The 19,015-nt window shown below is 38.1% G+C and overlaps 1 protein-coding gene across 1 annotated transcript; it reads left to right on the top strand.

Annotated features, from left to right (window-relative positions):
- The first annotated feature begins 9,819 nt into the window (after positions 1–9,819).
- On the top strand, positions 9,820–18,246 carry LOC148107757 (C-type lectin domain family 2 member F-like). The gene is made up of 5 exons (XM_087855405.1): positions 9,820–9,886; positions 10,402–10,494; positions 14,938–15,125; positions 15,938–16,044; positions 18,132–18,246. The coding sequence occupies exons 1-5, from the start codon at positions 9,820–9,822 to the stop codon at positions 18,244–18,246; spliced, it is 570 nt and encodes a 189-aa protein (XP_087711531.1).
- The last annotated feature ends 769 nt before the right edge of the window (positions 18,247–19,015 follow it).

Genomic DNA, 19,015 nt, shown 5'->3' with positions numbered 1-19,015 from the left:
GAGAAGCAAATGAGCCTCAAGGGTCATGCAAGCCAGGCTCTTAAAAAGTTCATTTAGCATTCTTAGGAGGCGGGGATGCATTCATTTACTGATCGAGTGTACAAAGTGAGGGTGGGAGCTTGGGAATGTTGTTTTTGAATAAGTTCCTTCCTAATTCTTATGGGTAAATCTTCTATTTCCGGTCACATAATTGAAGAGTTGAGAGACCACAGTGACATACTCAAGTTCAAAAAAGAGAGCCACAATCAGGATCAAAAAAGAAAAAAACAAGTATATACTTTAAAGGGGGAGTTTGAAAATAATAAAGGGACAATTTGTACGATGTGGATAGGCTCAAAGGAATATATATATATCCAAAGATACAGATGCACTGAAAAGAAGGGCCACATGAACCCCGATGTTCATAGCAGCAATGTTCACAATAGCCAACTATGGAAGGAGCTGAGATGCCCTTCAACAGATGAATGGATAAAGATGTGGTTCATGTATACAATGGAATATTACTCAGCCATCAGAAAGGGTTAATACCCACCATTTTCATTGATGTGGATGAAACTAGAGGGGATTACGCTAAGTGAAATAAGTCGAGCAGAGAAAGACAATTATCATATGCTTTCACTCACGTGTGGAACATAAGGAATAGCGTGGAGGACCACAGCGGAAGGGAGGGAAAACTGAATGGGAAGAAGTCAGAGAGGGAGACAAACTACGAGAGACTCTGGACTCAGTAAACAAACTGAGGGTTACAGAAGGGAGGGGGTGGGAGGATGGGGTAACCGGGTGATGGGTATTAAGAAAGACACATGATGAGTACTGGTGTTATACACAACTAATGAATCACTGAACACTACATCAAAAACTAATGATGTACTATATGCTGGCTAATTGAACATAATAATTAAAAAATAAATTTAAAAATATAGTTTCAAATTACCAAAAAAATGTAAAAGAAAAGAATATATATATATGAAAATAATCATTATTATGGAATATATATATATATATATAAATATGTTTTTCTTCGTATTATTATTAGAATTGCCTTACATGATTATGGAGGCCACGAAGTCCTATGGTCTTCCATCTGAAAGCTGAAGAACCAAGAAATTTGATGGTGTAATTGTCCGAGTCCTAAGGTCTGAGAATTGAAGGTTGGAGGGGAGTGGGGGAGAGGGAGGGTAATTATGTAAGTCTCTGTCTGAGTCTGAAAGCCTGACAACCAACAGCTCTAATGTCCAAGTATAGGAGAATATGGACATCTCAGCTCAAGCAGAGAGAAAGAGGGAGAACTTGCCATTCCTCTCTCTCTCTCTCTCTTTTTTTTTTTTTTTTTAGTTCTATTCAGGAACTTAATAAATTACATTATGTCCACCTAGAATGGTGAGGACAACCTTCTTTATTGAGTCTACTGATTCAAATGCTAATCTCTTCTGGAGACACCCTCATAGACACACCCAGAAATAATGTTCTAATCAGGTATCTGGGCATCTTAGTGCAGTCATGTTGGCACATAACATTCACTATCACAAACCTATAATATTAACTAGCACATATGTAATTCATATAAGGTAGCAGGGTGGGGTAGAAGGAAAGTGGAAAAATTCAGTTACAAAAAAATCATTGCTAGTATCTCCACATTTAGCTGAACATGTGGTCTAAACTGGAATCCTAGCTTTCTTTTCATACCATATATATCATATCTCCCTTACCTTATTCCAGCACCTTTACCGTAATTTGACCCCCACGTCCATCTCATAGGACTTGAGTCCTTCTTAGTCCCGTTTATATAGGACTACCTCAGCTTTCACCTGACCTATTCTTTTGGGAACGGGGGAACAAGGAAACACTTCAGTTACTATCTATCCTGCTTGTCCCACTGTGTAGGCACAACTCAAGTTGTATTTAATATTTGAATCTTTCACTTTGAACAATACTATACCTCTTGTTTTAGAGGCATAGGAAACACTATTACCGACAGTGACCTGTCTCAATTTCCAATTTAACAGAACCATGATTGTGTTACTGGTAGAAACACTACAACTTTTGGGTCTGGCACGTCCAAACACACCAACTTAGTTTGGCAAACAAGCAGCAAAAATTCATTACATGAGCTCTCAGGTGTAATACACAGAATAGCTACTTCTGCTTTCACAGACAATTTCACAGACAATCCGGACAACAATATTCTGGATATAGGGAGTTTACCATATTTTTAAAAGATGTTATTTATTCTAGACAGAGCATGAGAGAGAGAGTGCATGGAGGGGTGGGGGGCAGAGGGAAAGGGAAAGCTCCCACCAAACAAGGAGCCCGAAGCAAGTCCCCAGGATCATGACACTTAACCAACTGAGCCACCCAGGCACCCTGGGAGTTGACCATATTCTAACATATATATGCTGTTTTAAAGCATATAGAATAGGTTATTGGGGAGCTCTCCAAACCCCTAAATGACCTTCTCCCAGATTATAGCACAATTAAATCTTAAAAAGCATTCAAGTCATTTCTCTGTTCTACTAAGGTAGCTGCTTTTGGGTGGTGGGCCATGTATTAAGTCCACCAAGATGTTATTCATGGCTCCCTTTCTTTGCCTTGAAATTAATTTCTTTCTCAGAAAAAGCATGTTGTAAGAACTACCACGGAGATTAATAACTTGCCTATAAAGCCATGATGATGGTGCTATCTGATGCGTTGAATGCAATGAAGACAAATCTGTGTCTGAGTCAGTGTCCCAAATTTATAAAAACTCCACTTTCTCCTGTTTCTCAAATATCACACACACACACACACACACACACACACACACACCCCTACTCCCTTTGTCCCTTCATCTCATCAATCCAGTCCAAACTGAATTCTTCTCTTCCATTTAACAAAACAGCAGAATGGATCTCATTAAGTTCAACAAAGATTATATTTTCACTATATCCGTTGAATATTTCTTATATATTAGCATAACTTACCAGTGAGTAGTTTATCTGGTGCATTTCCTAGGGGACAGCACCGTGGATGCAGGAGCAATAGCAGTTCCTTAGCTTTCCCTTCTTAGAAGTATTTGAAGCCAGTGGCTACTTTTTCCTTTTTTTTTTTTTTTTTTTTTAGATTTTATTTAGAGAGAGAGAGAGAGAAAAAACGAGCAGTGGGGGAGGGGCAGAGGGAGAGAGAGAGAGAACCAGACTCCTTGCTGAGGAGGAAGCCCAATGCAGGGCTCAATCCCAGGACCCAGAGATCATGACCTGAGCAGAAGGCAGATACGACCCACTGAGCCACCCAGGTGCCCCTACTCCTTCCTTTTTAAACACTTTTATTTCTTGGATTCCATCTTGGTCTCACTTAATCCTTAATTAAATTCTTTTTAATTTCAGTTATTATTTATTTCAGTTCTAGAGTTTTCATTTGACTCTTGAATTATTTCCATGCTGCTGAAATTCTTTATTCTTTTTTTCTCTTTACTTGAAACAGTAACCATTTTTGTTTCAAATTTCCTGTCCAATGCTATCAGTATCTGAAAGCACTTGCAACTCAGTTTTTTTGTTTGTTTGTTTTAATTTGGCTTGTCAGTTGGTGTTTGGCCATGTAGTCTTTTTTTTTTTTTCTTTAGGATGCCTCATAATTTTTTATCAAATGCCAGACATTGTATGTAAAAACAGTTGAGATTATGAATGATATCATTCCATAACAAGATTGTTTTTGTTTTTTGTTTTCCTGTCAGGCAGGTACAATAAAAGCAGTAAGCCTCCATCAGTTGGAGTCCCTCAAGTTTCATCTTGTCGGGTTTATTTTTTTTAATAAATTTTGTTCAACCTTTATACCAATCTTTTTGTAGGAGGCTTCATGTGATACTGGCCACAGTTCTATGGCCAGAACTGGAGATCTCCCAACTGCTCATCGTATAAAACCTACCGAGCATATGTAGAAGAGCTAATGGTCAAGCAATACATCTACACCAGTGTTTCTGAAACAACATGTATGAGGGACAGTATCATAGAAGCAGAACCAATAGCAGTTGCTGAACTTCCCTCTCACCCGTCACACTATGGGGCAATGCACAGGAATTGGGCAAGTCTGAGTGTCAGACTTTAGGTAGGAGATTTTTTTTTTTTAAGATTTTATTTATTTATTTGGGAGAGAGACAGAAAGAGCATGAGCAGGGGGAGGGGCACAGAGAGAGGGAAAGAATCTCAAGCAGACTCCCTGCTGAGCACAGAGCCAGACCGGGGACTCGAGGCCAGCTCCAGGCAGGCTCCAGGTAGGGCTCCATCCCAGGACCCCAAGATCATGACCTGAGTAGAAGCCAGACGCTTAACCGACTGAGCCACCCAGGCACCCCTCCAGGTAGAAGATTCTGATGCTGCACAAGGGTGTTTTAGGTGTATGGCTGGGGAATGAGCAGCTTCTTTGCAGGCATTATGAAGAGCTATGTTCTAAGCATTTTGGTCATGATGTAACACCGGGAAATCTTGCTTCTCCCCTATGCTGCTGTCTCAGTATTTTCACCACAGAAACCACCAGCCCACTCCTTATGTCTGTAACCATAAGATGTGTCAGAACCTGTCATGCGAGTCCTTACTTGGGCGTGCTATCCAAATTGACTGTTTTAAGTGCTCGCCTATAGCTAGTTACTTTGGAGACTTACAGGGGCTAAACCTGAAGCAAATCCATATTGGATGAGTTAATCCTCTCCTCTCATTCTCGTCTTGACTCTAAAGTGTGGCTGACATTCTTTCCACTGCAGTTGATGAACACCTCAACCTGTAAGTGATCCAGCTATGAGGCTGGATCACTAGAACAACAGCCACTGGAGGAAGAGACTCAGTTTCACTTCGCATGCAGAAAACCGGGAAAGAATGTCATTCCTGCTTTCTGCAAATTTATAACTTCTTTTCAACTCCTCAGAGATCTGAGGTCATAGGGCAGCCAACTAAGCTAACATCTGAGGAAAGAGACAGGGCTTGCTTACTTGGGATAAATACTCAACTCATATAAACTATTATAAAGAATTAGGGGAAAGCTTTTAACAAGTTGCTAAAGGTAGATTGTGGTAGATTGTGGGTTTATATGAGAGCATAGAACTCCTGATTGCTACAGACACAAGGGTATGTAACACCCAGCTGCAGACACTTTACAGACCTCACTAGATGCTGAAAGTTTGAAAACGATGAAGGACTGGGGTACATGAACAGTAGTCACCGTGCAGATGACATGAAGTCCCATCTGGAAATGTCTCCCCTAAGGAACAAAAGTCTCCCTCTCAGGCCACCGGGGGACTCATTACAGATGGAAATGAAACAGAAATGTTTCTATACTCCTGGGGGAAAGACTGGAAAACATACTGATCGTATTTACACTGGCTGCCAGACATGCTCTGCTAAATGAAACTCTAATTATTCACAGTGGCTACTTGCCTGACACACATCCTGTGTCTTCATGAATGTTTCTTTGCTGTTTCTTTCACCTTCCAAATATATAGCCTGCACTAGATTCTTCAGGTCTCAGGTTGTCTTTTTCCACTTTTCCTTTCTTTAGTCCTTTCTGCCCTTGAAAGGGCAGCAATCTGTCTTTCCTTTGTTGCACATTTCTCTCCTATCCTCAGTCCCCAGAGCTGGATCACTCCCTAAGGGTTCCCAGACAGGCATAAGCAGAGAATCGAGAAAAATCCCAAACCAAGCCCTAGAGCACTTACCAATTTAAAAGATAAGAAAACGTGTTGTGACCTAAGTAGGGTGGTCAGAAAAAATGTAAGATCTCTAGTTAAATTTGAAATTTGGATTGAAAATCATTTATTTTCAGTGTAATAGGCCTCCCACAATGTTTTCATTTGTAGCATTCGCATTATTTGCTGTTGGTCTGAAATTTAAATTTGACTGGGAATTCTATATTTTAATTTGCTAAATCTGGTCACCCCATACATAAGCCCAAGGAGTGGGTTGGCTAGAAAAATGGAGACAAATATGTACAAGTTGCAAAAATTCTTTCAGTAAGAAGGAAGGTTTATCCTGACCACCCACCCTGCAGTATGTTCTCGCCACCCCTCTGTACACCTATCACTTGACCACTCATTGCTCAGTCCCATGTTTTTTCATTGTTTCAATCAAGTATTTAAGTGCCCAATTAATATTTTCCAAATGACTGAAGTGCCTCAGGAAAGTCCTTGTGTTTATGGAATGGCTTCCTGCTACTTTAGGCTCTGGCCTTCATACATCACAGAAAGCTGGCTGAATGAAGCAGGGACATAGCCACTGAAGTGTCTGCAAGTCAGTTTGCTAGGGAAAGAAACTTCATAGCACAAACTTTGAAATCCAGGCTGCCACAACAAGTGGAATAAAATAGTACAAAACTGAAGCATATGTGCTTATGTACCAGAATCTTTATCCAGTAGTAAACATCTCCACCTTTTTTTATTTCTCAAGGCAACTGGAGATCTGGTGGGGAACAAGTACTCCGTAAGCTCAGTGCAGTGCTTGCTGGGGGTGAGATTGGCCAAGGAAATGTTGCCAGGCAACAAACTCAAGCCCAGACGCTATTTAGATGGTTCCTCACTAGATATTTGTTGCGTTAGTTGCCTGGCAACATTCTCTTTACCAATCTCACTCCAGCACCTGCTGCACCACCATATTCTTGGTTACCACACTTCAAAGCAGCTGGATTCCAAATTTCACAAAATATAGCTATTAATAATTGTTTTATATTTTCTATTTTGTATCTAAAACATTTAAATACTCATCCTGAAGTAACTCATCTCAAAATCAAATCCTAGAAACATGAGCAAAATGAGGAAAAAGTTTTAAAATATACAGTACATTCTGAAAAAAATCTGAAAACACTTCCTTAAAGAAGAGTTAATGAAATAAATAGAAGAAAAACTCAGCCATGAGATTCCTGGAAATCTATTTATTTAAAAAGCAATTTGTATGGCTGGGATATTTCTTAAGATTCTGTGTCCCTCCCTTCCCACCTAACAGCAACTGATCCCCATTTATTGAGGGTTAATGGAAGAACCATTAACCCACAACCTTCAGCCATGTTTATGAAAATGGGAAGAACCCACAGGCAGGGATCAGAGGATAGGCAAACAAGGGGATCTGGTGTTTTCTAAGGACTGTAGCTCTGTATGGACACACAGAACTTTCTTCTTTCATTCCATTAAGCTCTCTGAGACTTTTAGTTCTCCACACCTGGATAGTTTGGGGTCGGTCTCATAGCTTTTGTGGTTCTTTTCAGTAATAGGAATAGTCTCATTTCAGAAATTATTATATCCAGCATAATCCCAAAACTCCAAATTCTTCTACTCAAACGTAAAACTCAATTTAAAACCACTACCGTCCTCCAGCCTGTACTATTCCAGACCTGGTAGCCTACAGAAAATGGGATGTGCTTTTTCTTCTGACCCCATATAGGGGAAGAAAACTGAAGAAAAAGAGGCACAGCCATGTGCTGCTGATGGCTTCCTTATTGAGACTTTGTGGGTTTTTGATTTTTTTTTTTTTTTAAGAAATCACCTATTTAACTGCTTCTTACTTCCCATCAGAGAGATTTCTCGAGCTGGGAGATACTTCCCTTACTCCTCATTTTTGGGAGTTCTATAGATTCTCACTTAGGGTTTCATCGCCTAGAGCCTCTTGGATACTAGTCTTTAAAAATGTGGCTAAATATACATAATATAAAATTTCCTGTCTTAACTCCTTTGAAGAGTACAGTTTAGTGGTGTTAAGTACATTCACATTGTTGTGCAACCAGTTTCCGGAACTCTTCTCAGGTTGCAAAACTGAAACTTTACACCCCTTAAACAACAACTCTTCTTACCCCCAGTCCCTGGCAACTATCATTCTATTTTTGTCTCTATGAATTTGACTACTCAGGACCCTCATAATAACTGGAGTCATACAGTGTTTGTTTTTTCGTGACTGGCTTATTTCACTTAGTATTATGTTGTTAAGGTTCATCCATGTTGTCAGAATTTTCTGCCTTTTTAAAGCTAAGGAATATTCCATTGTATGTATAGATCACCTTTTCTTCATTCATCCATCAATGGATCCTTGGGATGCTTTCACCTCTTGGCTATCATGAATACTGCTGTTATGAACATGAGGTTTATAAATATCTCTTCAAAATCCTGCATTTAATTCTTTGAGAGCATATACCCAGAAATAGAATTGCTGGATCATACAACAATTTGGTGTTTAATTTTTTGAGGAACCACCATACTGTTTTCCATAGCAGCTGCGCCATTTTACATTCCCACCAATATTTAGCATAATGTCCACATTGTAGCAATGAATCTTCAATGTGCCCTAATCATCAGATTGAGTAGACAAAAATAAGCATGGGTAGGAAATACACACATACATACACACACACACTCCATTATGGGAGCTCTACCTCCATTACCTCATCTAAATCCAATTACCTTTCAAAGATCTTATCTTCCCGTAACATCACATTAGGGGGTTTCAATATATGCATTTTATAAGTACACAGACAGCCCATAACATATGCATAAGTATATATGTACATGATGTATGTTTATAAATATGCGTGCGTATACTTTTATTTTTATATGTACCTTGCAAGAGAACGTATGAATATGTTGGGGGTGATTGTGCATTATTTTTTATGGTCTGCACAAATTTCATTTGCCCTGGTTTAATTAAATGACACATGCTCCAGCTACATGTCTCAAATTTTAGTTTTATAGTATACTTATGCATATTTATAATATATTTACAGTATATTTACTCTAATTGTATAAAGCACAAAGTTCACTGCTAGTTTTTCAGCCAAGTCACTATGTATAAAACAGATATGCATTGTGTTCAATGATAGTCATGTCACATTCTTGTAAGTCTGTCAATGATTGATTCGTCTTTAGTTAGCATCTGTCTTTAGTTAGCACATAGACAATCAAGTGTAAAGTTATGTTACCTCTTCATCTCACAGTGATAAATTCATGTGATATTTTACAAAAATAAGTAATCGAAATAGAGAACTGGTCAATAATGATTAAAATGCAGCAAAGAAACAAAAAGTGGTAATGCTGGAGGTCAAAGTCAAATAGAAATTAGACAAGGAGAGGAGCACCTGGGTGGTTCAGATGGTTAAGTGTCTGCCTTCTGCTCAGGTCATGCTCTCAGGGTCCTAGGATTGAGCCCCACGTCAGGCTCATAGCTCAGCAGGGAGTCTGCATTTCCCTCTCCCTCTCCCTCTGCTTGTGCTCTCTCTCTGTCTCTCTCTCTCTCTCAAATGAATAAATAATTAAAAAAAAAAAAAGAAAGAAAATAGACAAGTAGAAAGAAATAGCTGTGCATGAGTATATTGATACTTCGACTTTTGGAGAGACTCTAGATATGCAGCTGAGGAATTCTGAAGTCAATCATCAACAAAAATAAGGGATGTGGTTGTGATGAAAAGGATGGAGATGTCCCGGAGAAGTTATATCCACGAAAAAAATTTTAAATAAAAGGGTTTCTCAGAGATATTTCATGACATTCCAAATGCAAAAAATACAATGTTGGAAGCCCATTCAAACTTAGAAGTATGAAAGTTTAAGAAAGCATAAAAAAGATACTAGCTCCATATTACAGGTTACACAGCAAGGCACCCACTATGAGGAGTATGGGCCTCTCCCTGCTCAGCTTTGAGGAGTTGACCGATGGGGGGTAAGGAGCCAATCAGAGACTGAATTCTCCGAGTCGTCTCTGTGGTCCAGCCAATCCCAGGCTGTTGAGCCCACACCCCTGGAACAAGGGTAGCGGTTGGTGCTTGCCTGGAAGCCATTACTGTTTCAGCCTCGTAACAGAAGAGCCTTGTCTGTGAGCTTTGGAGATGGAGGGAGATGGGATTGAGAGAAGGGATGGGATGGAGGCTGTGGAGGAGAAGGTCAAGAGGCCAGGTAAGGAGGGGCCACAGAGATTGTCTTCGGGTACAGAAACTGAGCCTCCCCTGATTTTCCTAGCATCCTTTCTTGATCCCAGATTGCGTCCTCAGCACTTCTGTTTTTAATGGTCTATAATCTGCCCGTAAATAAAAGCACTATTCATTAATAAAGACTTCAAAGAAATGGTGGATAAACCCTCTCCACCAGATTTTTCCCCCTTGGAAGAGGCAACAATAAAAAAAGCCCAGGATTAAGTTTGGTTTTCTATTCTGGACCCAAGGCAGGAAAAGTGAGTAAGTAAAATAGTTTTCAGAAATGGCACTAAAAAGTGGAGCCAAAGCACTTCTGGGGCTCTTGCTGCTGAGAAGTTAGCTCTGAGTACCCTTTCTCACTTTCCCAATATTAATTGCTGTGTTGTGAAGAGTAGCACGTATAGAAGATAGAGAAAAAGGTAAACCTTACTTGAGTTTTCTGTTTGATTGCTTGTTTTTTTTCTCTAGAATATAAACAAGGACATGCATCTTCCTTAGGTATAGTAACGAAGAAAATGCTAGTCATGTCAAGTATGATATGTGGAGGCATCGCTTTTCTTCTTTGGGCAATGTTAGGATTTCCTAGAAATTGTAAGTAGGCAGTTTCTGCTAAAAATATGTTAATTGTGTTATCATTGCTTCAGTCTGATACCAATGACTAGCCTGTTCTTCCCTAACATTGAATAATTAGAATCAGAAAGCATTCTCCCAAAGCATCTAATTGCTTTTCCAAGCTAGTTACCTGCTTTGCCTTCTAGAAAGATTAGTCTTTTTTTTTAAGTTTATTTATTTATTTATTTATTAATCTCTACACCCAATATGGGGCTTGAACTCACACCCCTGAAGTGAAGAATTGCATGCTTTACCAACTGAGCCAGCCAGGCGCCCCATAAAAAGATTATTCTTTAAATATCTATTGAACTTTGGGCATAGTACTAGGTGATGATGCTACCAAAATGAAAAAAAAAAAAAAAGAGGGGGGATGTTAGACTGAAATGAATTAATCTTTGACAGAGGAAACAAGCACATAAGCAAATAGTAACAATAAAATACTTGCTAAATAGAAGTATGTTCAATTTGAAGAGGAAGAGGAGATTATAAATTGGTTTTTGGTGGTCAAACAAAACTTTGTGACGGGAAAGACATTTGTGCAGAAACTTAAGGTCAAGTAAGCGTTTATGAGCGAGTGCCTCAGATGAAAGAAGGAACAAGAGTGTCAGAGAATCACACCAGGTGTACATGTGACAGAGTTCAAAAGAAGTGGCGTGGGGACTAGCATTTGTATCGCCTTTCCCTAGTGCAGTAACTGTTACTCCCATTGATGATTATGTTATAGTTTCTCCTTTTTCTCCAGAACTTTAATGCCTCTTTCCTCATCTTCACTCTCAAGTCTATATTTTTGCTTTCAATTTTACCTCATAAATTATAACAATTACTAGAAAACTTCCAAATATTCTAATGACCACACCTGCTTTCTTACCTCTATCTCTACCAGGAATATACTCTGTCTAGAATCCTGGTACTATAGCTGAAGTATTCATGTTCTACACTAGTTTCTATAGCCTCTCACTCGATCAGTTATATGACTCTAATAATACTCCTCTCTCTCTCCTACTATATAACTTTTCCATGTGCAACTGAAAGAAACATCCCCATCAGCAGTATATTATGGTGATATCTTCCCTACCTTAAAAAAAAAAATTGATTAGCGCTCACTCTTTCTTTAGCTACCAATTTCTTTCTTTTTTCTTCTGTTACAGCAACCTCTTTGAAAAAAATTTTTGGCCAAGTTCTTCTAATTTCTATCTTCCCATTTTCTGTTAATCTACTCTGATCAGGGTCCACTTCCTTTTTCTTCTACCGAATTTGTCTTTCAAGTTCATTGGCAACTTCCGTGTTGTTAAATCCAGAACCTTCTCAGTTTTCATCTTATTTGACCTCTTTGCAGCATTCAGCAGTCTCTTCCCCTGGAAATAATTTCTTCATTTGGCTTCCAAGACACCATTCTCCCATGGTTTGTTTTCTACCTAACTTGTTGCTTCTTCCAGCTTTCCTTTGCTTACTCTTTCCTTTCTCCCTGATGTCTTAATTTTGGGGGTGCCCTGGGGCTCAGTCCCTGAGCAGGTCTCTTCTTTATCTACCCTTGTACCCTTGGCAATCTGAACTATACTTACAACTTTGTCACATAAATTCTGATGACCTCCAAATACACATTTCCAATCCGGGTTTCTTCTCTGAATTTTAAATTTTTAGATCCACCTACTGGACTGTCTAATAAACTTCTCAAACATAACATTGTCCAAGCTGAAATATTAGTCTGGCTCTCTCTCATAACCCCTTCTATCTGTGGTCTTCCTTATTTCAGGAAATGCAACTTTGTCTTTCCAATTTTCAAACCAACCTTATAGTCATATTTGACTCTTTTTTCCCTCTCCCATGCCCCCTGCCCATAATCAGCAAATTCTTCCCGTTCTTTCAAAATATAAATAGAATCGGTGTACTTTTCACCACTTCTACTGTTACACCCTGTACCTAACCAACATCCTCTTTTCTAAATGTTCGTCCCTCTTCCACCCTTTACCTCATAGAGCAAAGTTGTCCAGTGAAAAAATGTGAGCCACAAATGTCATTTAGATTTTAGAAGCTACATTGAGAAAAGTAAAAAACAAAATGGTTTTCTTGTATTTTTTTATTTAACCCAGTGTGAAGAATAAAATAAAATGGAGTCATTTATGTCAAGGTGTTTTAAAATGTATCCAAGAGGCCATTAAGGAGGTGGGCCTTATGCGCGTTCAGTTGAACTTTTGAACCAGGCCAAACCCCAAATATTACAAAGACTGTGCAAGAGCTCCTGCAATTTGCTACACTAATGGACTTTGGCTCCCTGAAAGCCTTAGCCACCAATTCTGCTTAGACAAGATTAGTTTTCTGCTACCAGCACTAATCAAAATTCTTTGTAAACAATATAAACGAACTTTCCCTTTTTGTCTTTAAAAACTCCTGACTTCTGCTCCCTAGTGGGATGTTATTTGGATTGCCACTCAAATCTATATACCCTGAATCTCAATTCTTTGATTAAAAAATGCTTTTGCTTAGTTATTGCGTCCTGACAATTTTAGGTTAATATCAGTATAGTCAATATATTATCATTTCACCATGTATCAATATATTACTAATGATATTTTAAAAATTTCTTGTACCAAGTTTTTGATGTTCAGTGTGTGTCTTATACTTACATTTGGAGTTGGATTGACCATGTGTAGCTAGTGGTTACCATACTGGACAGTACACTTCTATAATATATTTTAAACAAATTTTCAAAAACAAATCTGTTAGAATGCTGCAATGGTTGTTTATTCACTTGGAGTAATGCCAAAATCTTGCTGATGGTCTACAAGGCTCTGTTGGATCCAGTCACCCAATTACTTTTGTGATCTCATCTCCTACCCCTGCCCCTTCACTCAGTCTTCTTCAGTCATACAGGCATCCTCACTATTTTGAGAAAAGGCCAGGCACTTCATCTTGGTCCCTTGTACTGTTTCTTCTCTTTGCTAGGGAAGATCTTCTCCTATACATGCGTATCCCTCGCTAGTTCACCACCCTCAAGTTTTGGTAAAATCACCCTCTGGTTGAATCCTATCCTGGCTACTGAATTAAAATTGCAAGCCTTTCTACCAATAATCCTAATCCCCTTTACTCTGATATATTTTATGACAAACTATATAATTTAGTGGACATACAAGTCCCATAAAAATTTTTTGGAATTTGGATTCCAAAATTTTTTGGATACCAAAAATTTTTTGGATTTTTTAGTATGTTATGTACACTGTTGTATTTCTTTTTTTTTTTAAGATTTTATTTATTTATTCGACAGAGATAGAGACAGCCAGCGAGAGAGGGAACACAAGCAGGGGGAGTGGGAGAGGAAGAAGCAGGCTCACAGCGGAGGAGCCTGATGTGGGGCTCGATCCCAGAACGCCGGGATCACGCCCTGAGCCAAAGGCAGACGCTTAACTGCTGTGCCACCCAGGTGCCCCTACACTGTTGTATTTCTAGACCACAGAAATGTCTGGCACATGACAGAAGCTCAACTGGTAGTTGTTGAATGAATGAATAAATGAATGAATGACAAAACTTGTTTTCCTGGTAACCCAAGATCTAAACCAAATACTTAAGTTTTGTACTAACTGTTCATTTAAATTTGAAACTTTAAAATCATTTTGAACTTGATACTTTCAGGTAATTTTGGTGACCTGATTTTTCCACTTGGCTTTTATACCAGGGCTCATGTGAATAGTCCTACACTGCTGGTTTCTTGTATTGTTTGAAGACTCTCATTCTTAGGCTTGACTATGAACTAGTCATTTATCTGAACTGTGAAGAGGTGTCCTTTTGGCGAGCCTCGCTTTTTGCAGGGCTATACCTTAACAAGTAACTTCATCTGTCTAGTTGCAGTAAGTTGGAAAGTAAAAAGTGGATAGGAGAAAGATAGTAAAATTTCAAACTTTTTTAGGAAAAAAATGCAAAGAGCATTGTTCTGTGTTTAAAAACAAACGAACAACTTTAACTTCTGGGGAAAAGTGTTCTTGAAAGACAAACTAGTCTCAATTAAGTCAACAATAGGAAGCAGCCCTCTGAGGTTATGGATACAGACAATTGGTTTATTTACAGTGAGTCATGTCCCAGACATCTTAGTAAATTATAGGGAAGGAAATGGATGACTAGAGAAAATGTCAGTAGTATAAAAAAATGGGAGGGAACTGGCTAGAAATGACTGAGTTTTTTCGTTTATTTGTCTACTGTTGCTATATTAAATAATGCATATACCTGCATTCTTCAATGCTGATTTCTTTCATGCTATGTTCTTGATCTTTTCTCTTTCTGAGTTGACGTTCGAAGTTAAATCATTTGAATTGACTATGGAAGTAAAATACATTTTCTCAATCTGAAATATAACTTTTACCCTGAAGGTAAGACCCTTCCTTTCTCTTACACCTTCTTCATTTTTTTTTTCTACCACCGTGTTAATTTTAGTTAAAAATCCAAGGATATTTAAAGACAATACATGCTCTGAGGATGAAACCGTATGTCCACAAGGCTGGAACCAAATTAATAATAATTGCTTCTTTCAGTCTGAACATGGAAAAACTTGGAGAGATGGCCAAGCAAACTGCATAGCCTATCGTGGATCTCTGGCCATATTCAACTCCAAGAATGAAGTGGCTAGATTTCTCCTTTGCAATATAAATCGCATTTAATTTGTTGAGTAGCCATTATATGACAAGTATACTTCAAGGGTGTGATATATATGAGCCAACAAAACAAAGGTCTTTGCCTTTATGGAGCTTACATCCCAGAGGGAGAGACAGAGAATGAAAAAGAATCATAACCACCATGTAAATTACATAGTATATTAGATGTTAGTAAATTCTGATACACATATATATGATTTATGTATATAATATGTGTATATGATATGGTATAGATATGCAAAAGTGATATTCTGAGTGTTCTTAGTGGGTAGGCTGCAAGTAAGATGGTCTTATTGAGGTGATGATACTGAGCAAAACTGTAGAGTAGAAAGAGTTAGAGGAATATCAAGGGGATAAACTTTCCAGGAAGAAGAAATATCTGGAACATGGACCTTATGGTAGGTATATACCTGGACTATTAAAGGAACAGAAAAAAAAAATCAGCCAATGTGTCTAGAATGAGGGAGTGAGTGAAAGATGTGGATGATTAGGGTCTTGGAGGCCCTAATAAATACTTTGGTTTTCCTCCAAGTAAAATAGGGAAATATTGCAGAACTATGAACACAAGTGAGACACGATCTGACTTAAGTTTTGAAAGAATCATTCTCTTTGCTGTGATGAGCTAGTGAGTGGCAAATATAAAAGTAAAGTGCCATGTTACAAGGCTATTGCAATAACCCTAGCAAGAGAATAATGGGCCCAAAGAAGGACCATAGCACTGGAGGTAGTGAGAATGAGAAAACTAGGAGACATCCATTACAGCACCCTGTGTTTCATAAAAGGAATCTTTGATGCCTGATCTGGGACCCTCTTCATATTGGATTGGACTAAAGAAGCCAAATGCAAGTGCACCTTGGATGTGGGCAAATGGAGATGCATTCAACAATTGGTAAGCCTTAATAACATTTGTTATTAAATGTGTTAAGCATGGTAAGGATTCTAAGTCTATAGTTCCCTCCACATTATCTCCCCAGAAGACCGTCAATATATATAGATGCCAAAGAGAACCTTTAAACAGATATACAGTCCTTAGTGAGGGTTTGTCATCAAATATCAATATCTACTTCTATATGGTAAATTGGACTGTATATACCACATGTGTACCACAAGTGTTCTTTTTTTCTGAGACTATATAAAAATCTAATTGGTTTGATCCTTGCCTCTTTCCACTTGGGGTTTTGCCTCTGTTTGTTGGTGCTTTGGACTGTCATTGATAAGGGAGTCTGAGAAAGTGTACTCAAGCCTATACTTACCATGCACATTGGTGGCCTGAAATGGAAGGGAATGAGTGAGAAAGAGAAATTGAATGCTCTAGACGATCTTTATTTAAAATTTTTGAACTTCTCTATGTTCCTTAGCTTGAAGAACTGACTATACCCCTCCACTCCATTTTCGTTTTTCAAATATTTGGCTTTTTCCAACTTCAGAGAGGAGAAAGGAAAAGAAAGAATATTGAGTTCCCTGTGAAAGGAGCCTCTAGCTACAATTTTTTCAGCATCTACTAATTCTGTGCTAGATATTATATGAGGCATATGACCTGATAAAGATATGGCAGGACTTTCTAAAAATAGAGAGCCTTCTGTTATCATTGTATTTATATCCAATTAGGGTGAAAATACACACACAATGATTTGAGGATAATAATATAGCCGACTTAAAAAATGTAAGAAAAAGTATGACATAAATTAAACTTTCTGACTACCAAACCTAATACTTACAGTATTTTCTTTAGAGAAAATACTGGCAGTTTGACATGATATTATATATTATATAAAGTCCCACTTAAAAATAAAAGATGAGGAAGAAGTAAAAACTAGCAGTTGGTTAAAGATGATGTATTGGTTTGCTAAGGCTACTGTAGCAAATATCACAGACTAGACAGTGCAGACAACAGTTCTAGAGACTAGAAATCCAAGATCAAGGTGTCGGGAGGGTTGATTTCCTCTGAAGCCTCTCTCTTTGGCTCGTAGGGAAAATCTACTCCCTCTGTGTCTTCACATGGTCTTCCCTCTGTCCACATGCCTATCTTGTTCAAATTTCTTCTTACGAGGACACCAGTAACATTGGATTAGGGCTCTAAAGACCTCTTTTTAACTTAATCACCTCTTCAAATGCTTCATCTCTTAATATGGTTATATTCTGAGCTACTAGGGGTTAGGTCTTAAACATCTGAATTCTGGGGGGACATAAGTAAGCCCATCACAGTTGCCACTAGGGTAGTCACAGAAATGGACGTATGTTTTGGAAATAAACAGGATAAAATTTTGAAGGTTAAGAAAGTGTACACCAGTGCTACGAAGTTCCCCAAAAATGAAGTGCTAAAAGCATTTTAATTGCCATGTAACCAGAAATCCGTCATAACTCAACATTCTATTTTTCTTTTCCTCATTTTGAATTTTCAATTTCATACGTTTTATATAACCTAAAATAAGAATTTAGAAAATCCTTTCTAGATATTTTATTTATGAGTATTTACATGTTTCATAGTTCATCAAGTGCAGAATACCTATTTCACTCTTCCTATGCTAATGGTTTCAAAATATGGATGAGTGAACCTCTACCTCAGCCTTTAGACCAATTTTTTAAATGTATGTGGGGGGAGGTCAATAAAATTTCAGTTATACTCTCCCTGTATATGATCTTTAAATGGCTAACTATATTTATGTACTTAATTTTATTCTTATGTATAAAAGGAAGAATCTAATCCTATGCCAAGTGCTTTTCAAAGTCTATTACAGTATAAAACAGCAACAAGTTCCAGGATTCTTTGTTGTTACTGCAGTGAAGTTCCTTGGTGCTTGTTTCTTCACACCACCATCCTGAAGTGAAGTTTGGAGGCTGAAGAGGAGAGAAGCAGTTCATTTCACTCTCTCTACTCCTTTTTCATTGCACATTTCGAAACATGGTCACCAAAGTTACATATTTTAGGCTGTGCATAGTTATTTTTCATGAGGTTCGGTAAATATTTTGTTTCAGGTTTAATATTGAAAGAAATGGAACGTGTGCCTTCATGCTTAAGAAGGGCATAAGCAGTGCCAGTTGTGATGATGCAGTAAAATATATATGCAGCAGAGAATCCCTTTGTCCTTAAAGGTCCCTCACAATAAAATAAAATAATTAAAGAAAAACTAACTTTTTTATGCATTATAAATTCATATGGATACATTTTCCTTCCCATCAAACATATGTTTTAAGTTGCTTGATAAAATTTTAAATGACTTCTATCTTCATTTAAATAACTTGTCTAAGAAGTCAAGAAACTAAACAATTTTTACATGACGTTGCTTAGCCACATAAATGGTGTGTCCAAGCCTAGGAGTGTAATACTGGTCGTATTCACAACTGATTCAACAGCATGCCTCAGTGGAACAGATTGGAGGGTAAAGAGAAAGGAATGAAAGATTTCTCTATCTGAAATTCAATTAAGCCACTCAGCCTCCAATGGTATGTAACTCATTTAGAATTTGGAAGTAAGGACATGGAAGAAGTATTCAGAGATTAATTAGGATTTCTTACTTTGCATCACCATCAAAGACCAAATGCTCTGAGAATAAATTTACACAATTTTTCACAGTTTCCTAGATCTTTATTCAAGCTACTGAGATGAAGAATTACATTACATGAATTTGTTGTTGCTGAAACCACTGAAGGAATCAGGCTTTGGGATGTGAGTCATCGTGAGCAAAACGTCAGTATTTAGAAAGAGAGCAAAATGTGAGGGAAGAAGCCCTGGTAACTTGAAGAAGCATGGAGATTTCTCGGGTCTTCCACAAAGCTGTGGGATTTAGATCCCAGATCACATTTAGATAGGAATCCGTGGGACGGAAGGTGAGGGTCAACATCTAGTTTTCATTAAAAAT

This window comes from Ursus americanus, chromosome 25, assembly GCF_024610735.1.
Source record: "Ursus americanus isolate L20-20 chromosome 25, mUrsAme1.1.p, whole genome shotgun sequence".
Taxonomy (NCBI): Eukaryota; Metazoa; Chordata; class Mammalia; order Carnivora; family Ursidae; genus Ursus; species Ursus americanus.
The sequence above is the reverse complement of the archived record's forward strand: the minus strand, read 5'-3'. Positions and strand labels throughout refer to the sequence as shown.